This window comes from Armigeres subalbatus, chromosome 1, assembly GCF_024139115.2.
Source record: "Armigeres subalbatus isolate Guangzhou_Male chromosome 1, GZ_Asu_2, whole genome shotgun sequence".
Taxonomy (NCBI): Eukaryota; Metazoa; Arthropoda; class Insecta; order Diptera; family Culicidae; genus Armigeres; species Armigeres subalbatus.
Genome location: NC_085139.1, coordinates 30,433,022 through 30,455,972, shown reverse-complemented (window position 1 = coordinate 30,455,972; position 22,951 = coordinate 30,433,022). Strand labels below are relative to the sequence as shown.

The following is a 22,951-nucleotide window of genomic DNA, read 5'->3' as shown; positions in this document are numbered from 1 at the left end:
AAGGAATTTCCCTTTGAAATTTTGAAGGAATTTCCCTTTGAAAATTCGAAAGAATTACCCTTTGGAAATTCGAAGGAATTTCCCTTTGGAAATTCGAAGGAATTTTCCTTTGGAAATTTGAAGGAATTTTCCTTTGGAAATTCGAAGGAATTTCGCTTTGGAAATTCGAAGGAATTTCCCTTTGGAAATTCGAAAGAATTTCCCTTTGGAAATTCAAAGGAATTTCCTTTTGGAAATTAGAAAGAATTTCCCTTTGGAATTTCAAAGGAATTTACCTTTAGAAATTCGAAGGAATTTCCCTTTGGAAATTCGAAGGAATTTCCCTTTGGAAATTCGAAGGAATTTCCCTTTGGAAATTCGAAGGAATTTCCCTTTGGAAATTCGAAGGAATTTCCCTTTGGAAATTCGAAGGAATTTCCCTTTGGAAATTTGGAGGAATTTCCCTTTGAAATTCGAAGGAATTTCCCTTTGGAAATTCGAAGGAATTTCCCTTTGGAAATTCGAAGGAATTTCCCTTTGGAAATTCGAAGGAATTTCCCTTTGGAAATTCGAAGGAATTTCCCTTTGTAAATTCGAAGGAATTTCCCTTTGGAAATTCGAAGGAATTTCCCTTTGGAAATTCGAAGGAATTTCTCTTTGGAGTTCGAAGGAATTTCCCTTTGGAAATTCAAAGGAATTTCCCTTTGGAAATTCGAAGGAATTTCCCTTTGGAAATTCGAAGGAATTTCCCTTTGGAAATTCAAAGGAATTTCTCTTTGGAAATTCAAAGGAATTTCTCTTTGGAGTTCGAAGGAATTTCCCTTTGGAAATTCTAAGGAATTTCCCTTTGGAAATTCGAAGGAATTTCCCCTTTGGAAATTCGGAGGAATTTCCTTTTAGAAATTCGGAGGAATTTCCCTTTGGAAATTCGGAGGAATTTCCCTTAGGAAATTCGGAGGAATTTCCCTTCTGATATTCGGAGGAATTCCCCTTCGGAAATTCGGAGGAATTTTCTTTCGGAAATTCGGCGAAATTCGGAGAGATAAGAGATAAGAGATAAGAGATAAGAGATAAGAGATAAGAGATAAGAGATAAGAGATAAGAGATAAGAGAAAAGAGAAAAGAGAAAAGAGAAAAGAGAAAAGAGAAAAGAGAAAAGAGAAAAGAGAAAAGAGAAAAGAGAAAAGAGAAAAGAGAAAAGAGAAAAGAGAAAAGAGAAAAGAGAAAAGAGAAAAGAGAAAAGAGAAAAGAGAAAAGAGAGAGAGAAAAAGAGAGAGAGAAAAAGAGAGAGAGAAAAAGAGAGAGAGAAAAAGAGAGAGAGAAAAAGAGAGAGAGAAAAAGAGAGAGAGAAAAAGAGAGAGAGAAAAGAGAAAAGAGATAAGAGATAAGAGGTAAGAGATAAGAGATAAGAGATAAGAGATAAGAGATAAGAGATAAGAGATAAGAGATAAGAGATAAGAGATAAGAGATAAGAGATAAGAGATAAGAGATAAGAGATAAGAGATAAGAGATAAGAGATAAGAGATAAGAGATAAGAGATAAGAGATAAGAGATAAGAGATAAGAGATAAGAGATAAGAGATAAGAGATAAGAGATAAGAGATAAGAGATAAGAGATAAGAGATAAGAGATAAGTGATAAGTGATAAGTGATAAGAGATAAGAGATAAGAGATAAGAGATAAGAGATAAGAGATAAGAGATAAGAAATAAGAGATAAGAGATAAGAGATAAGAGATAAGAGATAAGAGATAAGAGATAAGAGATAAGAGATAAGAGATAAGAGATAAGAGATAAGAGATAAGAGATAAGAGATAAGAGATAAGAGATAAGAGATAAGAGATAAGAGATAAGAGATAAGAGATAAGAGATAAGAGATAAGAGATAAGAGATAAGAGATGCACTCTAATTTTCACTTACTGAGACTGAGTAAAATTGTATTGCAATCTCTTTTTTTCTCAGGGAAATTTTACTCAGTTTCCGTCAAAAGCGGGACTACTCATAGCTATGAGTTGTCCTAAATAAGAGATAAGAGATAACCGATAAGAGAGAAAAGATTGAAAAAAAATTAAGAAATTTACCATATTTTTCTTTAAGTCAACTTAAGTTTAATGTCATAAAGTGATTCGATAACGCTTGCTCGTTCAATCTCGTTCACTGAAAAATCATTCGAACTCATAAAAACTCCCTCACTTCCCGTGAGGGTTCCCAAGAGTGGAATTATTTCGCGGAAAAGTACATTAAAATTCCCGAATGAAACTAACCAGACAACAGCGTCCATCGACGTCAAAACGTTAACAAGTTTACTGCCATCGTCGCTTCTGTTGGTGGCTCTTCCGTCGAAGAACCACTTCAAACGGACATCCTCCGGACTATTTCTGTATTGATCGCCATCGTAGTCGGTCGCGTTAGCAGCCAGAAGTACGTACGTACACAGTGCAGTGCAACAGCTCTCGAGAGGTGATAGCAACTCTGAGCCATGCTTATTCAAATGTAAACAAGCAATTCACATTCCGGAAAGTGAACAAATGTGTTTTTTTTTCGGGAACCCGGATGGATACTGATGTTGGTATGAGGTTTTCTGTACAGGTAGATTAACATTACTCGGACACTAGTTTGAACATAAATGGGGAAATAATTTTTTCATAAATCTAATTTAAACCATCTAATCGCCTCGCAGATACAGCAATACAAAGATGATTTAATGATTTAAAATATGTAAGAGAAGTCAGTTATGACATTTTTTTTTCAAATCTGCTATCCAGCTGCCGTTGGGGTTGTCCGCGACAATTATTTAAAGTGTTATTGCCCCATTCTTCACTTCACTCCTTGAGTGAACACGTCAGGGTACTGCTCTCATCTCAAAATATGCATCGTAAAATCCCAACAAAATGCATTTTTGCATACGAATACGACTCGCACTCGCATAACACATCAGCTGAGGACAACGTGGGCTTAGGCTTTCCTGCGTAGTACTGCTGAGTAATAAGTAGAGTGTGACATACCGAACGACCAAAAGCGAACAAAAAGTATCGATACATTTGTTCGACTTTTTCGCCGTCGCCCACTCAAACCCAACGCATTTTGCCACTTTTTTTTGCTCTACTCGTCTGCTGAGGTAGGGGTTGTTGGTCTATTCAGCACTTCTCTCACGAGATTTGTCGCACAATCCTACTGTAGGAAACGAGCGGCAATCGTGTTTTAGACCACATTCCCCCATAGTTTTCTGTTTTCCGTCTAGAATGCTTCTCGCGCTGCAGACATGTGCAATGTGGAGTATGCAGGGCAAGAATATGATGAATCATATGGCTCAGCGTCTCGACGACAGTAAAGGGACGATCCTATACTCCTACACCGGCGACGGCGGACGGAGAAGTGGCTCCGAAAAGATGGGCCGGAGGTAAATGCATTATTTGGTGCTTTGTGGTGTTCGGTTTTGACGCTCGGCAGATGGAGGACATGTGTGACATATTGGTATGAGATATTCGATTCTCGATTCTTGAACATCGGGCGACTGCGCTGGATAGACATTCTTCGCCAGGATGTCCCCAGCATTCCAGTGGATATGCAAATGGTAACAATTCTACATTAGTAGCAACCTTACTATCTTACACTCACAATCGATAATAGATCGGATATAATTGCATTCATTATTTTTCAACGAAATAAATTTGTAGAATTTTACACAGTAATAATCCGGAACGAAGCTTAATCTGTCTGTCTCAAATTTATTGAAAGAAAACTTCATCTCTTACTTCATTCTGCTTGATATAGATATGCCCTCATTTAAAATTCGGGATTGATATCAAACAATAGTAGTTTGTGCAACTAGTTGCAAAAAGATGATTTTTTCAGCACGAGTTGTACGTTTATCCAACGAGGCTTGCCGAGTTGGATAAATACTACGAGTGCTGAAAAAATCGAGTTTTGCAACGAGTTGCACACGCTATTTTTTGCAATGACAAAAAATGGGCTTTAATATGAAAAATCTTTACCAAAATTGTACAATCGAATTTACTCCACATGATCATTCATGCCAATAAATTATATTGCGGCAGAGAACAATAAGATTCCATCTTATCGTGCCAAATTGCATAGCTTGAAAAGCTATGAAGCGATGGATGCAATTGCCTTTGGAAAATTGTGATGTTATGTCCAACAAACCATTTCATTTATTACGAGACGCTTAGAGTACACTATTTAAACACTCACCCAAACTAATTCAGCTAAATGTAGCCATGTAACTACTGTCCCAATGTAGGTTTTTCATTATAGCACCCAAATGAGTGCTATAATGAATATTATGCAACGCATTTGAGTTGCATAATGGTCATTAAAGCACCCATTCTGTTGGTATGGAAAAGTAGGCCGTTTTATCACTAAAATGACAACTGTAAACCAGGTTTTATGATCAGGAATTGCAAAAACGACTTTTTATCACTGGGTCGATTATTGCATTCTTTAGGTTCAAAACTTCCTGTTAAGCAGCAAACGCGCCCAACAAGCTACCATCAATTTGCATTGAAATTTGTTGCCATAAGTTGCGAATTCGAACGAGTGTCATGACTGCCGCAAGTCGTTGCACAACTGTTCATCCGAATGCAGTTAAACGGCAAAACATCAACACTTTACAGGAAGTACTCGTCGTCTTTGTCCGCACATCTAATGGCTGTCACAAACCATAACCGTTTGCAAGTGGACGCTCAATCCGATTATGGAATGTTCCAATAGGTACCCATGCATGGCAACAGTACCCCCTATCTCTGTCTCTCTGTACGGGAACGAACAATGAGGGTCGCCAATGACCAAATCGGAGAAGCTCATACCTCCATTCTTCCCGGAAACGACTCCAGTAAACGGATAGTAAGCTCGGTGCAGTTAGCAGCTTTACGTCGATTGAAATTAGCAGTTGAGCGATTCGTTTCCAAAATGGGACACCATCCAGGAACAGGCAAATAAACGAATTAGATGCCGCAGTTCGTTACTTCATTGCGTACTCAGTAGCAGTCGGAAGAAGTTTAGAAGCTATTATTCGTGTGGGAATGAAAATCCCAAAATCCCAATCCCAGCAATATTAAGATACAAGTGGGTGTAGAAACAGGTCGGTAAAGTCATGGGCATGTTTCTGTATTTTATATACATTAAGTCTTCACCTACGTGATATCAAAATATAAAAACCGAAACGAATTCATCTGTGAAATTTATTTTAAACAAATTATCTTACGTTGGTTGTGGTCACCTGGATGGATTTTTTAAATGAAAAAGCTATTTGAAGTATTTTTTATAAACTTAAGTATATTTTATCATTATTGCAACATTTGAACAAATAGAAAATGCTAGCTTTAGTTTATGGAAAACTTTTATGTTTTATTGATTCAATTAATTTTTAATTGGCAGTGGGAAATCTAAAAATGAAAGAAAATTTTCTTCTGAAGTTTTCCAGGACATTTATTTGATCTCCATCGATTTTTTTTTCAATTCTTCCCGGAGCCGGAAGAATAAGAAATCCATTTTAATTACCTCAAAACATTCTTCTTTCGATTTTTCTCTGGAAATTTTATCGAGGATGTTGTTTGAATTTCCATGGAAAAAAAAATCTTTGGTTTTTACGAATAGTTCTCATTAATTTTCAGGGAAAACTCTTCAGCATTTGCACATAAAATTCATCCGAATTTTCCTTTTTCTTCTACATTTCTACGAGATTTTTTTTATTTCCTTGGAAAATTATTTATTTGATTTTCTTAGAAAATTATTTTTAATTTCCACCAGTATTTTTTTAAAATTCCGACGGGGAACGTTTCCATTCGAAATTGGTCTGCATTTTCAATTGAATTATTTATGAACTTTTATCGTATTTTAGTTCTAAATTTCAACGAGGAATGCCTTTTAATTCAGTACTATGGAATTTTTTTCAAAATTTCCACGAGAATATAATTTAAATTTCCTCAAAAATCTTCTGAATTTAAACTGACTTTTTCAGAAGTCCACTGAAAATTCTTTTTAGTTTTCACCGTAAATTTTTTTGGAGGTTCACGAGACATTTTTCGAATTTTTACTTTTTTCAAATTCTTTATCAAAGTGAATAAGTTCATCACTTAACAATTTTTTACTGAAGATTCTCCTGAATTTCTAAAATTCTTCATAATGTCCATGTTCCTATTCGAATTCACAAATTTAGGTACACACATCCCGTAAAAGCAAAACTAGGCCAACCAGCCCGGGTCTCTCCTATACGTCATCTCTAGTTAAGCTAGTATCAGACGACTTTCCCAGCAGCAAGAAGACAAAGCGATGAGCAAAAGCAGAAGCTCAAGAAATAATCATTTGTTCAGACGCATTCGGAAACCGTAGGATCGCTCGTGGTTGTTGTTGGATTGAAAAACAGCAGTGCTCCTTGCACTAGAGCACTGAAGCATCAATTTAGGGTAGCAGCAGGTATTCCTGGTAGGCTACTGCGCTTCAGCAAACCCCTCTACAGCCACAATCGCATCTATAAGTTGAATTTCAACTATGTGCATCGGAGACGAGCCAGCCTCGGGCTGAAAGTCTCTTTAATAAAGACACACACAAAAAAACTATGTGCATCGTGAACATGGCTTTCCGGCAAGGCTTTTTAGGCTGATTCGTGGGACGCTGGATGGATCCATATATATTGAGAGACATCCGAATCGCTCGTGATGTTGGATGGATTGAAGCAGGACGATGCGCTCTCTAATCTGCTATTGAACATAGCTCTGAAAGATGCAATTCAAAGTTCTGGTGTGCAAACGAAACGGAACCATCATCAACAAGTCTTACATACAATTTTCGTAGCCAGCTCAAGCCTCACAGCTCACTTACACGGACAAAACTCGCTCTGTATACACTGGTCCCACAATGATGAATCGCCCACAGTTTTTGAACCACTTCAGTTTGAAATGTAAAATTAGAATAAAAACTGATATTATTCATAATAAAAATGAACTTGGCCACTACTGCCGTAATCTGGAAAAGTGACGTTTTAACCATTTACCGAAAATAACGTTAACGAATAGTACTCATCGTGCTCTTTAACAGAAAAATAGAAAACTAGTATGTTGTAATTTGGCACATACGCCACTTTTTCAGATTACAGATGTTTGTCTGTCCGGTGACTAGCCAACCAGACGCAGCACGCGGGGAAATTCTCACAAAAAGTAAAATATTTGACACTTCAATTCTTTTTTACTAGGGTATCTGTTCCCATATTAATAACAGCCCGTATATTAATCCCAACCGTCGATAAACCAAATAAAAAAACAATTTATTTACAATTTCTCACATCGTATGTACACAATAATGGATGGAACACATTCTTGAATGTTTGGAATATTATTCAAAATTTTGTTTGAGTAATGTTTTAATTCGCAAGAATCAAATTATTAAAAGATAAAATTAGAAAGCACTTTTATTTGCATTTTCCTACCTTTGAACTGATGGTTTGATGCACTGCTCGATTGCTACTAGCAGATTCATCTGTTTTCACGCCGTTGTTTTCCACTCAATTTCGGGCTAAAACAATTCTATTCCTTCAAAATTCACTTCACAGCACATAAAGCACATCACATTTTCACTATGAATATAATTATATTTTAAAAACCAACGCGATTTCCTATAGTTTGATATAGGTTTCTTTCGAACAACGTCTCAATTATCCTTGTCCGTATTCCAAACTGTTTACATGGCTAGCAGTATCTGCAAGGGTTGCCGACCAACATTTTTATTTAAAAAATGCTTGAATGAACTTTCATTGTGAAATTCAACTATTATGTTTGTAAAATAAATTATATCGAAAAGATAAATTATGACAAACACTAAATTGAACTGATAAGATGGAAAACTGCAACAAAAACAGCAATTTTGTAATTATATTTCAACTCAAATACAAAATATTGAAGAATTCGGCATCACTGCAATCATATCGTTACGTATACATACATGTAATAGTGTGCGTATTTTATGTTGGAAACAGTATTATTGATATAGGTACAGGCATAGGATTAACTGTTTTTGAATGTTATTGAAATAGGTGCATGGCGGTAATGATGTTTTTTAGCTAAATACTTCTATAATGTGATGAAAATTTAATTTTTGAAGTTACCAAATTGTTTTCAATTAAAAATTACATGAGCCGAGCATAATTATTCACATGTTTCTTGAATATTGGGTGAGAAACCATTGCATTTCAAATGCGCATTGCCTTATTGTTATTGATATAGGAACAGATACCCTATCAGATGCAGAAAACAAAACCATCAGTGACAACCTTAGACAACCAGACACAGCCTTTTAAGGAAAAAAATCACAGACAACAGACGTTGAAAATTTTGTTTTTTTTTATACATGAATTAATTAACCGTTTATATTGAAAAAAAAAAAACTTTCCACGGGCGCTATTGCGTCCACAAATAAACTAGTCAAAATAATAAAATCCGTCGGTCCGTCCTTTTCCTAGTCAATGTTGTTGTTTTTTTTCATAAGTCGGTCAAGACACGATTTCATAAGCGATAAGCTGTATGGCTGGGTTTGTGAGTTAGTTTTTCGACATTTGAATCAGAAATAATTGTAGACAACATCTACAAGCAGGATAAACATATAACAAAAGAAAAACAACGGTACATTAAAGGATAAATGCAAAATTTTGAGCAAATTTGTTGATTCATTAATTGTGGTCTTCACATGCTCGTCACAATTTTTGAATCGAGTATTTCCATACGTTCAAGTATGCACACCATTTTGGGCAACATATATAGCTAGATTTTCTGTTGTCATTATTTCGAGTATTTCTCAAATAACTTACTGATTGAGTGGCCACAAAGCAATTTATTGAAGCAATCTCCGCAAATTCATAGTGATAACTGAATGTTTTCGATTAGATTGTCTTCATAACTGTAGGATCCAGAAATTTTCTGTATTCTATATTTTTCTCGAAAAAATCATTATGATAGACAAGTTCAATTCGGAATTCATCCGTTTGGCAGCGCTAGTGTGAAAGAAATTATCCGTTAGGCTCGCAATAAATGATATTTTGAAAGCGTCCGTCATTTAAAAAGTTGTTCGGGAGGTAGCATATTTTAAGGAGGCAAATTTAGTTCGGAACTCAACCACATATTGGCACAAGTGTGTAAGCAATTACCTGTTAAATAGCTCGATATATGTGAGATTTAGAAGCCTCAAATTTTCTGTAAAGTTGTTCGGGTGACAAGAACCATTATGATGGAGGCAAGTTTAGCTTAGAATTCAAACGCTTAGCGAAGCTACTGCATAAGGAATCAACTGTTAGGTTACATTTCTCGCGAAAGCTTTAGAAAGATGCATTTAACTACATAGTTGTAGGTGTATAAAGAGTTATGGGGGCTAGGTTAGATATCTCGCAATACGTGAATTTAGAATGTTATCGTTTTCAACTAATTTGTTAGTTGAAGTCCCTGAAGAAGGTGAAATATACACCGAAACGTCGGAAAATAGATGCAATAACGTTTTAGCTGCTTTATAAGACTGAAAGAGCCGATAATAGCCAAACAAAAGTTAGATTCTTAGAACCTAAGCGGATAAATTCCGGATAAGTATGCAAGACCGGACTTCATTTAAATTGGTTTGACCTCCTGAAAAGTGTTGTAGAAGGTGTAAACTTAATTTTACAGATTCCGAAAAATCTAAGACAATTCTTTATACACAGCCACCGCCTATCGGTTGAACTTTGGACTAAAATGCCCACCATCGGAATGATTCATACCACTTGAACTACTTTGCAGAAAACGGTGATTTTTAAAATCTCTTAGGTTCTAAAATATCTTACGTGGAAGACAATTTATTATACTACGTCCAAGTGAATTTCAAACTAAACCGGTCTCCATTACCATTATTCTCATCCTCTGAACAACAATAAAGGATAGCAACATTCTGAAATTGTCTTGCATTTCTAATCTGTCTTACGTTTCCTTTACATTACTGACGCCAATCGGTTTCAAACTGAAGATTCCAATATAACAATATAATTTTACCACTTGGAAAAAAAAGTGTGAGATGGCAACTTGCTGAATCCTACAGATTTCGAGATATCCAATTTAACTGGCACTCATTTCACAATAGTGCCGCAAAACGGTTAAATTATGAAATAAATTTCACAAGGGTTCTTACGACTAGAACACCATTGTTGAAGACGATAACATTCTAAATCTAACAAATTTTGAAATTAATAATTTTATTGAATTCCGTTAATCGTTTTCCATCACAACCTTTGTGTACATCTGAATAACTTTGTAGATGTCGGAAACTTTCTAAATCTGAATCTTTCTAAATCGTACCATCCCATTTAATTCCACCTCTTGATTGTACCTTAACAGATACGTATTTCGACCTTTTGAATTTTACAACTATTTGATATCGAGGACGACGAACTGCTAAATTCTATTGGCCTCGAGATATCTACCTCATTAAATAGTCACATACATAACACCGCTAGGCGGATGAATCTCTAATTTGTCTGATTTTTTACAGGAGGGCATGGATGTCTCGAACAACTTTGTTGAAGATTGCAAGCGTGTATCTCCATAGCACTAAGAGCACACGCATTCCCCCACTTATCCAGCGTTATGTAATCTATTTCAGTTATTATTGGCTCTTATATCCAAAACACTTATTGCATGGGTAATCAAATGTAAATAAATTTTGTAAATTTCTGACAGTTATTCGCAAAAATTGAACAATATTCGTTTGATTCAAAAACCGTGACCTAACTGATTCACATTTGTGGGAAGGCACTCTACTGATTCATAAAATGTGGGATCCGATATCCTTTCTATATTTTGAAATCATTGATTCAAATATCACTTTTAATAAGTAAAGTGTACCTGAATTCAAAATACAAACTTATGGTAGCAATTGGTTTCATTTGCATTAAAGTATGTGTTTTCTTCCATTTCCTGTGACATTTCTTGTGCTGCTGAAAGTCTTACGTGGTACACAATAGTGGGTAGAATGTACATTGTTGATTGGTTCCAGCAAAAGTGATGTTTAGCAGAGAACATGGAAGAGGTCGTCGGCTCTGGAATAAACCCCGCATTCGCTTGCTATGTGCAATCGAAGAAGATGCGCGTACGCCTTAAGCCGGGGGTGGGACACTGCCGAAAATACCATTCGTAATCCTATCTGCAATATGCAGAACAAAAATTCATCGAGTGGCGGATTGTTGTCGGTTCAAGGCTATGAACCTCGGTGAAAGATTGAACGTGGTTCAGCTGAACGGCTTTTGGCAATCGAGCCTAAATTTCAGGCCGTCATTTGGCCGAAATGGACATGTGGAAGAAAACGTCGTTAGGCCGAACTGGTCATTTGATCGAAAACATACGTTTGTGGTTGTGTTTTACAGTTTTCATTGACCATTTTTATGAGTTGATCTACTCATTGATCTCAGCCCCACGGGTTCACTTCAGTTAGAATGACTGAAGTCTGGTGAGGCCTGGCAGGAGTGTCGGGGGCAGATACCTCTGCGGCACCTCAGAAGTAGGGGACACGAAAGTCTCGCTGCGTCTGGCAGGAGTGTCGGGGGGTTGATGCTTCTGCGGCACCTCAGAAATAGGAGACATGTAAGGTAAGTGGTGCGACCCCGTTGCAGGATGGGGAGACCACCACACTGGCTGAGGACTACCTGGGCTTCGAAATGTCAATGGGTGGGTGCTGCCAGCAAAGTACCTAATGGTGACCTATTGGCAGTATCAAAGCCTGGGTAGGTGAGTGTTAGGCACGCCTGACGTGCCGGGTGTTCCACGCCCAAACGATGCACAGGAGGTGCACAGAGTGGATAAAAATGGGAGATGGGGGTATTACAACCCCCACTGAGTGAGTGACTGAATGTCAAAGAGAGTGGTGCACAAGTGGTGCAAGCGATCGGGACTGAATGTATGAGCGGGCACACAAGTCAGACTCGCATGGTACGTATGGTCAGTGTGGCTGCTTAGGCAGTAGTGTGATCCGGCTGTCAGGGACGGAATGAGTGAAGTCTCGCTAGGCCTGGCAGGAGTGTCGGGGGGCAGATACCTCTGCGGCACCTCAGAAGTAGGGGACACGAAATTCTCGCTATGACTGGCAGGAGTGTCGGGGGCTTGATGCCTCTGCGGCACCTCAGAAATAGGAGACATGAAAGGGTCTGCCTCGTAGCTGAGGTAGGAGCGGCATAGGAGCCACCAACCTAGGGTCGCCTCCGGCTTGGTAGACAAGTGGTGCCATTCTGTTGCAGGACGGGGTGAGCACCATACTGAATGAGGACTGTCTATGCTGTGAGATGGCGGCATGGGGTACCTGGTCTTCCCCTGCAGTCATTCAAGCGGCATAGGCAGGTGAGTGTTGGGGCACAGGTGGTGCCAGTATGTCTTGTGCAAATGTGTTGCATGGGGAGTGTCGAAGAGTTGAGGCGCATACGTGCACTTGTGTACGTCATGGAGGGGGCGCAATGCCCAATAGTCATCCCCCGAAGTATTGCTTAATTGCGGGCCGGGGGAATGACTGGAGAGGAAGGAGTTGGTTTTAGTGGGTTCGGTTGTGGTGATCCCATCCCCACACTACCTGGGTTCGCCTCCCCAGGTGTCTGTTTGCAGATTTCCATTACCTTCGTTAAAAAAAAAAAAAAAAAAAAACGTTTGTGGTCGTTTGACAGAAAGGGTCATTCGAAAGAGCGGGTAGTACGACTCCGAAAAAATATCAAGTCATTTTGTCCCATCTTATGAATTGCAGCATAACAGTCCCATTTCTAATTCTGTTTATAATAATGTAAAATATGATATGTTTTCCATCTTGCGGATCTGTATATGATTTTTAGAATGTTATACAAACAAATCAAATTCTTTTAGAAGTATTATATATTAATGTAAAAAATGAACTATTCGAAAAAAGATACCAACATATAGGGGTAATGAAGGCTTTGGCAGGTTTTGTTCTATTATTGGCAGGGGGTTTTTTATGACTGATTATGCTCAAATTCGGCCCAAACATTCTTTGCATATCAAAGAATGTTGTGGCCAAATTTCATAAAATTCGGTCGACAAAAACCTCCCTGCCAATAATAAAACAAAATCTGCCAAAGCCGTCTGTTCCCCTATGATTAAAATCTTCTAACTCTTGTGTTATGGACATTCCTTCTAAAATTTTTGACTCGTGTGAATGATGTAGGAAGAGCATTTTCGAGGATAGTTTAGCGAAGTAAATTTTCTACAGTGCTTACGTAATATGTGTACGGTCCCTAACAATAAACAGTCCGTCCTTACAACAAACCGTGTTGTTAATTACTAACAACAAAGGAATAAATGTAGTACGTGTGATATTGGATATTTATTATATTTTGCCCACGAAGGATATTTATAGATTGTTACATCTGTTTGTACGTAGTTTATGATATGATTGTTAATTTCTCTGGTTGCTTCAAACGATTTATGTTTGTATTATTATATTTATTTGAATCTCTTAATCAGTGTTGGTAAAAACTCAAAATCTCAAAACTCATGGATGATTCAAATCAAGCGTGAGTTGAAACGCACCCAACTCAGCACCTAAAAATTCATGGATGAGTTGAATCATCTATTTGAATCATCGTAGGTTTTCTTTTGTGCTCCTTCGTTAAAAACAGTGAATTGACGTTTGTCGCATAAAATATTAGACACTTTTTCATGTATAAGCAATAAATTGCCCCCAAATTGATTTCAAATGCGTTTTTAAACCAAAATGAATTTTTGGCAAATGAGTGAAATGATGCGTTTTGGCATGAAAAAATCAAGCGTGATGCATTCCTTTAAAATCGCAGACGATTTCGATCGCACGAGAGCGCTCGTTGATTGAGATTTATGAGTGATTTTACCAACACTGCTCCTAATATCGAAGTTGGGCATAGTAGATGAACCGACAGTGGGACTGATTTGCGGATAATCAGCCGATCTAGTTCATAAATTGCGGCATAACAGTCCCAGACAATATTTCATCAAAACTAAACAGGTATTTTATGAATCATCGACAGGTCGTGTAAATTAATGTATTATACGTGTGGAAAGTTCATTTAAAATATATTGTACACGCAAAATATTGTTGTTTTGAAAACAATTAAAATTTTCAAATGCATTTTTCTCAATTCAGCGTTTTTACGAATGGGACAACTATGCCGCACACGGCAGTGTAGTACCATACAAATAACTCTTCAGTAACAACAGCAATGTTACCATTCGATTTCATTACATTAAACGATTAAACTCTTGTTTTCAGCCATACCGTGCTTCATTGCAAACAAATTATCATATTTCGCAGTCCGATTGGTGGACAAACAGTCCACAAGCACTGATTTCAATACCAGATTGCTTTCAGCAGAAACAAACGGCACATATTCTGGTTTGCTTCCAACGATGGCGTGTTTTGACTGTAAATGATCTTGGTACCAGACCAAAGTCTGAAGCGAGACTGACGGGATAAACGTAAAAAGAAGTGCCAAATGATAAATTTGGTCGCTGTGTGGTGGATAGTGTTCAGGTAATGCACATAATTCTCGTTGATCGTTCCCGGATTGTCGTGCACGTTTTCCGTCTATTTTACGAGTGTCTCGTGCTGGTATAGAGTACTACTTTTTCGAGACTAATCATACCACTAAAATCTGATGACGAAATATGACAATGAGATAGTATCTGGGGATTTGTTTAAATACCTAAATTGTGTACGGGATACTTTCATAAATTCTTTACGCTGAAAAATGTGTTGATGGTTGTCTTTCAAAACACAAATTCCATCCCGAACGCCAACGTTTCGCCAGGACCAAAGTAAGCGGGAAATATTGTGATGCGCAGCATGGTCACAAGCTCGTAAAATTCGACTGCTTGACCGTGTTTGACGGTGAAATGTTTACAAACTTTTATTCTAACTAACGGTGTCATGAAGACGAATTAATTATCTAGGATGTCGTAAATTTCCACAACTACTCACTAACTCAAAATGTTTTGCAATATTCGTAGCCTTTGAAATTTTTCATACCTGATTTTGTGTCAATTATCACATGATCAATCACGCAATAAGGGCATGCGTGACCGAATAAATCTTCCTCATCTGTCAGCAGCTCGTTTGCTCACAGCTTTTGTACGTTAATCTGTTACTCCATCTGCATACACGTGGACGGGTCAATAGTACATACGCCCTGTACCGGGAACCCACGGATTCCCCACTTGACACAACTGTGATTAAATGTCGCCAAGTTGGACTGACATCGTCGTCGCTGTTGAGCTCGGAGCATCGAGAACTTGATACCTACCCGTCGTCGTCCGACAAGCGCAAGAAAAACTAATTTGCGCGCATAACTCGGGCACGAGAGACGAATGTCTGCTTGACGATGACACGTGCATTTCGGTTGTCATCGGCTTTTGGGAACAACAAAATGCGACGTCGGATGCTGCAGTAGTACGAGCCACATCCACATGGGATGCATGTCGTCTCGGTAGTATCTACTTAAGTATGTTGAATTCCGATTCCGATGCGCCAAGCATAGAACAACTGACAACTCCATTTGTAAGGACAGCCAACATCTAAATTACAGTGCAACGTTGTCAAAAATGTCAAAAAATCGAAAGTAGTGATTGTCAATCTAAAAATTAAAAAATAAAATTAGGTCGTACAATCTCAAGTATTTTGCCTGTTTGTCTGTGAACCAACTATGACACATGTTTAGAAATTTGACCACAGTAGCAGCTGTCTGTCTGTCTTTTTGCCGGTCGGCGAGAGGATGCAGACGGGAAAAAATGAACGAACTTCAACTCACGCGAGTGCCCTCGTTTGAGTTTTTCTCCTATCTGTGTGAGACAGCCAGCAGCAAAATTCGGATGCACAAGAATGTGCAATTAATGTCATTTTTTATCGGGTGTGATTTAGAATGATTGTTTGTGTATTCTGAAGAGAAAATAATAACTCAATAATCATACCTATATTGGATTGTATTTTTGCGATTCCAATTCCTAAGATCAAAATAAATTTGTCTTTTGGGTACTATAGTTCTATAGAATCTTTCCGGATTTGAATTTAATAAACAACTGATTTCAAATACGGAAGACTTTCAAGTTCTGCAATATTTAAAACATTCATAAGTATTCAACCACAAGGCATTGATCGTATTCACTTGAAATAAAGATGGATGTCTCGAAATTTACGGAAATCTCCGCGACTTCGGCCTTTTTAAAACAACAATGTTGAAATGACCTTTATTCATGCAGTCTTGACTGCACCAGACATCACATTAAAAGCATTAAAACATGATCATCACAACATAAACAAGAATAGATTATGATCGTTACATTGCCCATTCGTTGTGCTTTATCTACTTGGCTGACGTGGTACTGGCCGGTCTTCTCATCGGCCGAATGCAAAAGCCATTTAATAAAGAATAACCATTCATCTTATTGCACAAGATCGACATCTCACGTCGGAGAAACTGCTTCACGGTGCGTACATGGTGATCGTCGCCGGAAGAGGACACTGACCGCCTGGGTGGTCCACCGTTGCCAGAATCGCCAGCCCGCACGCAGTGTTGCCAAATATCGGCTTTCCGTAGGTGGCGCTTGTCAAGGGCCCGCGGGCTGCCTCCAGCTGTCAAAGTGGACGTTTTCAATGCATGAATCAACACGAACGGTTCGTCCGCTGGCTGTCAGATCCGGACGGAAAGCAGAACCTCCGCCCATCCCAATAGGGACATGGCGAAGGGGTTTTTATATTAATAGACGTCTTTATTAGAGGCGAGAGATCGTAAAAAAAATCTGTCAGAAGAAACGCGACGTCGTCTCGGTCGTCGTCAACAGCCGCGACGCTACTAGCATGAGAGATGTGAACCAGTCATAATTTATGGCCTCAATTATGCAGAGATGTCTGTTGTGTTCTTACTGGCAGACATGAACAAAAAAACGAAAACGATCACCAACATTCGTTTTTTTTGCGTTCACCATTGCATGGGCTTGCTCCAAGAAACGCATAATCAGTAGGACTGTTTCCAAGGAAAAGCCAGCGGGAACAGAAACGATCGATGTTCGCGCATGGTTGCAGTCAGCGAACTTGACTTTTGCGACAAAATATCAGTTTTCACTTCAGAGTTATGAGGGAAAAAAGTTTTGCGGAATTGTACGCTTATTAATAGCCGCATTGTTTTTCGGGGATTCTGGAAATTTAATGCAAAGAGAACGCCATAATCACCAGAGAACGTCGCGACAATTAGTTGCCAGTACTAATTATGTCATATGGCACTCTGCTTCTCATATTGCACTAACTAACGATTTCGCGGGTTCGAGCGGAACCGAAGCAGGTCATCGAACTTTTGGTTGTCGGGTAGCATGTGCGAATCTCGAGTAGATCAAGGGTCTAACCAATGAAAGATTAGATATTTTTACTAGCAACCGTTTATAATATTTTTGATAGTTTTCATGGATTCTGGGGTCAAAATAAGACTCATTTCAAAAACTTTGGAATGACAAATCTCCAACTTGCTCGTTAGAGAATTTCTCATCGTTGTACGTACGACTGAAATCTGACAGCTCACACTTGTTGCGCGATCTGCTTTCCTGGCCTGCTGTGATCTATCTCATCCGATGACCCCGGTTTTGCTTTGCGGCGACCACAACATGAAAGGAAACCACTGTTTAGTGTCAAAACATTTTTCCGATGCCACTAGTGCTGGCGAAATATTTGTGTAGAGCGCGGATGCTGTTTGCCCTGGAAAATTTGGCACTCATTTCGTGAGATTTGTTTTCCTTTGTTGATCTGTGTCAGCTATCAAATGATTTGTTTTGTGGGTGTTTGGGATTTGTTTCTGTTTGTTTTAGTTGGACCTTCTTGTATAATTTATTAGATTTCACGGTCTGTTGGAATCAGGCTTTTAATGTTTGAGATAGTTCTTAGAATGGATAATTGGACCATGTGGTAAGCTGTTTATGTCATCATAAAAGGCGTCTTGATATACAGATTCTGTAATCAGATTGCCCTTCAATATCTGTGCTGAATTGGCTTGGATTGTAAAATGCACTTTGGTTTCCAGTTTTACTGTTTCAAAATGCTTAAGGCAAGAATGAATTTTGACCAAAGAATTATAAAGAGGCCGAGTAGTCGAAAAAATGTGGCGGATTAGTCGAACCCGATTCCGAATCTAATAAAAATCGAGGCAATGCAAGATAATTCAGAATAGAAAGCAAACTAGGAACCAATTGCCTGACTTTTTAAAGTATCAGATCAAAAATCAGATTCAGATATAGACTTGGATTCAAAACCAGATAAAGATCCGAATAAAGAATTGGATTAGGAGTCACAGAATTTGATCCAAAGTGACATTCCGAATTAAAATACGAAATTCTCAGTCGAAATCCGATCGCATTCAAAATGAAATTCAGAAGCAGGTTCGGGGTAAAATCGAATATGAAATCCGATTCAAAACCTGATTTGGAGTGAGAAACCAAATTAATTTTATGACTAGAATCTGAACCGGATTTATAATCAAATAGAATAAAAAAAAATCAGAATCAGATTACGAATAAGAATTAGACTTGGATTTAGTTCCAAAATCAGAATCAGCTTCGAAAACAGTTACAGAATCAGAGCCAGGGCTCAAAATCAATCAGGTCAGAAGCATTAATCTGATTCTGAGTCTGATTCTGATTTTGATTCTGAATCTGATTTTGAATCTGATTCTGAATCTGATTCTAATTCTAATTCTGGTTCTGAATCTTATTCTGAACCTGATTCTGAATTTGATTGGGGATTTGATTCTGAATCTGATTCTGATTCTAATCCCGAATCTAAATCTGTTTCAGAATCTGATTCTGATTCTGATTCTGACTATGATTCTTACTCTGAATATGATTCTTATTCTGAATCTGATTCTGGATCTAATTCTGAATCTGATTCTAATTGTAAATCTGGTTCTGATTCAAAATCTGGTTATGATTCTGAACCTGATTCTGAATTTGATTCTCAATCTGATTCAAAATTTAAATTCAATTTTGATTTTGAATCTGGTTCTTGATTCTTAATCTGATTCAATAATTTTGATTTTGAATCTAATTTTGAATCCAATTCTGAATCTGATTAGTCTGATTCTAAATCTGATTCTGAATCTGGTTCTGAATCTGATTCTGAATGTGGTTCTGAATTTGATTCTGAATCTGATTCAGAACCAAATTCAGAATCAGATTCAGAACCTGATTCTGAATCAGCTTCAGAATCAGATTTAGAACCAGAAACAGAATCAAATTCGTAATCAGATTCAGAATAGGATTCATAATAAGATTCAGAATATTATTCTGATTCTGGTTCTGAATCTGATTCTGAATCAGGTTCTGAATTTGATTCTGAATTTGGTTCTGAATCAGATTCAGAATCAGATTCAGAATCAGATTCAGAACCAGATTCAGAATCAGATTCAGAATCGGACTGTGATTGTGAGTCTGATTCTGTATCTGATTTTGGACCTGATTCTGATTCTGAGTCTGTTTCTAATTCAAATTCTGAATCTGAGTCTGATTCTGATTCATCAAATCCAAAATCAAATTTAGAATCAGATTCAGAATAAGATTCAGACCCAGATTTAGAATTGAACTCAGATTCAGAATCAGATTCAAAGCAGATTCAGAATCAGATTTAGACTCAGAATCAGAATCAGAATCAGATTCAGAATCAGATTTAGAATCGGAATCAGATTCGGAATCAGATTCAGAATCAGATTCTAAATCATATTAAGAATAAGATTGAGAATTTGATGCAGATTCAGATTCAGAATCAGATTTCTGAATCAGATTCAGAATTTGATGCAGATTTGATTCAGAATTAGATTGGGAATCAGACTCAGAAACAGATTTAGATTCGGAATCAGAATCAGAATCAGATTCAGAATCAAATCCAAAATCAAATTCAGAATCAGATTCAGAATCAGATTAGGATTCAGAATCAGGTTCAGAATCAGATTCAGAATCAAAATCAGATTCGGAATCAGATTCAGAATCAGAATCAAATTCAGAATCAGATTCTGAATCATATTCAGAATCAAATTCTGAATCAGATTCAGAATCAGATACTGTATTAGATTCAGAATCAGATACTGTATCAGATTCAGAATCAGATTCAGAATCAGATTCAGAATCAGATTCAGAATCAGATTCAGAATTTGATTCAGATTCAGATTCAGACTCAGAAACATATTTAGAATCAGAATCAAATTTAGAACCAGATTCAAAATTAGAATCAGAATCAGATTCAGAACCAGCTTCAGATTCAGAACCAGATTCAAAATCAAATTCAGAATCAGATCCAACATTAGATTCAAAATCAGATTCGGAATCAGATTCAGAATATGAATTAGATTCAGAATCAGATTACGAATCAGATTCAGTATCAGACAATGAATCAAATTCAAAATTAGATTCAGAATCAGACTCAGAAACATATTTAGAATCAGAATCAAATTCATAACCAGATTCTGAATTAGAATCAGATTCAGAACTAGATTCAGAATCAGATTTAGATTCAAATTCAGAACCAGATTATGGAGCATATTCAGAATCACATTCAGCATAAGATTTAGAATCAGATTCAGAATCGGATTCAAAAACAAATTCAGAATCAGAATCAGACTCAGATTCAGAATTTGAATTAGAAACAGACTCAGAATCAGAATCAGGTCCAAAATCAGATACAGAATCAGACTCACAATCACAGTCCGATTCGGAATCTGATTCTGAATCTGGTTCTGAATCTGATTCTGAATTTGGTTCTGAATTTGATTCTGAATCTGATTCAGAACCAAATTCAGAATCAGATTCAGAACCTGATTCAGAATCAGATTCAGAACCAGAATCAGAATAATATTCTGAATCTAATTTTGAATCCAATTCTGAATCTGATTACGAATTTGATTCTGTTTCTGGTTCTAAACCTGATTCTGAATCAGGTTCTGAATCTGATTCTGAATTTGGTTCTGAATCAGATTCAGAATCAAATTCAGAACCAAATTCAGAATCAGATTCAGAACCAGATTCAGAACCAGATTCAGAATCAGATTCCGAATCGGACTGTGATTGTGAGTCTGATTCTGTATCTGATTTTGGACCTGATTCTGATTCTGAGTCTGTTTCTAATTCAAATTCTGAATCTGAGTCTGATTCTGATTCTGAATTTGTTTTTGAATCCGATTCTGAATCTGATTCTAAATCTTATGCTGAATGTGATTCTGAATATGCTCCATAATCTGGTTCTGAATTTGAATCTAAATCTGATTCTGAATCTAGTTCTGAATCTGATTCTAATTCAGAATCTGGTTATAAATTTGATTCTGATTCTAAATATGTTTCTGAGTCTGATTCTGAATCTAATTTTGAATTTGATTCATTGTCTGATACTGAATCTGATTCGTAATCTGATTCTGAATCTAATTCATATTCTGAATCTGATTCATATTCTGAATCTGATTTTGAATCTGATGTTGGATCTGATTCTGAATTTGATTCTGAATCTGAAGCTGGTTCTGAATCTGATTCTGATTCTAATTTTGAATCTGGTTCTAAATTTGATTCTGATTCTAAATATGTTTCTGAGTCTGAATCTGAATCTGCATCAAATTCTGAATCTGATTCTGATTCTGATTTTGATTTTGGATTTGATTCTGAATCTGATTCTGATCCTGATTCCGAATCTTAATCTGTTTCTGAGTCTGATTCCCAATATGATTCTGAATCTGAATCTGCATCAAATTCTGAGTCTGATTCTAAATCTAATTCTGTATCTGATTCTGAATCTGATTCAGAAATCTGATTCTGAATCTGATTCTGATTCTGAATCGAAATCTTATTCTGAATCTGATTCCGAATCTGATTCTGATTCAGATTCAGAATCAAATCCAAAATCTAATTCAGAATCAGATTCAGAATAAGATAAGAATAAGATTTCAGATTTAGAATTAAAATCAGATTCAGATTCAGAATCAGATTTATATTCAGAATCAGAATCAGATTCGGAATCAGATTCACAATCAGATTTAGATTCAGAATCAGGATCAGATTTAGAATCAGATTCAGAATCAGAATCAAATTCAGAATCAGATTCAAAATCAGATTCAGGATCAGATTTCTGAATCAGATTCAGAATCATATACAGAATCAGACTCAGAATTTGATGCAGATTCAGATTCAGAATCAGATTGGGAATCAGACTCAGAAACAGATTTAGATTCGGAATCAGATTCAGAATCAAATCCAAAATCAAATTCAGAATCAGATTCAGAATAAGATTCAGAACCAGAATTAGAATTGGAATCAGATTCAGAATCAGATTCAAAATCAGATTCAGAATCAGATTCAAAATCAGATTCAGAATCAGATTCAGAATCAGATCCAGAATCAGATTTAGATTCAGAATCAGAATCAGATACAGAATCAAATTCAGAATCAGACTCAACATCAGATTCAAAATCAGATTCAGAATATGAATCAGATTCAGATTCAGAATCAGATTCAGATTCAGTTTCAGAATATGAATCAGATTCATATTCAGAATCAGATTACTAATAAGATTCAGTATCAGACAATGAATCAAATTCAAAATTAGAATCAGAATCAAATTCAGTACCAGATTCAGAATTAGAATCAGAATCAGATTCAGGACAAGATTCAGATTCAGAACCCGATTCAGAATAAGATCCAGAATCAGTTTTAGAATCAGATTCAGAACCAGATTCATAACCAGATTAAGAATCAGATTCAGAATCAGAATCAGATTCAGAATCAGATTCAGAATCAGATTCAGAATCAGATTCAGAATCAGATCCAGAATCAGATTCAGATTTAAAATCAGATTCAAAATAAGATTCAGAACCAGATTTAGTTTCTGAATCAGAATCAGATTCAGAATCAAATCCAAAATCAAATTCAGAATCAGATTCAGAATAAGATTCAGAACCAGATTTAGAATTGGA

At 36.9% G+C, this 22,951-nt stretch overlaps 2 protein-coding genes across 3 annotated transcripts in view; one reads left to right on the top strand and one right to left on the bottom strand.

The window, feature by feature from the left end:
* LOC134223508 (fibroblast growth factor receptor homolog 1-like) overlaps window positions 1-22,951 on the bottom strand; it is a 136,578-nt gene that overhangs the window by 51,907 nt on the left and 61,720 nt on the right. The gene's annotated exons all lie outside the window — the stretch shown is intronic.
* Window positions 3,219-21,792, top strand: LOC134213747 (DNA-directed RNA polymerase subunit beta-like). The gene is made up of 8 exons (XM_062693069.1): window positions 3,219-3,376; window positions 3,427-3,550; window positions 18,801-18,899; window positions 19,323-19,427; window positions 19,859-20,061; window positions 20,701-20,752; window positions 20,933-21,737; window positions 21,785-21,792. The coding sequence occupies exons 1-8, from the start codon at window positions 3,219-3,221 to the stop codon at window positions 21,790-21,792; spliced, it is 1,554 nt and encodes a 517-aa protein (XP_062549053.1).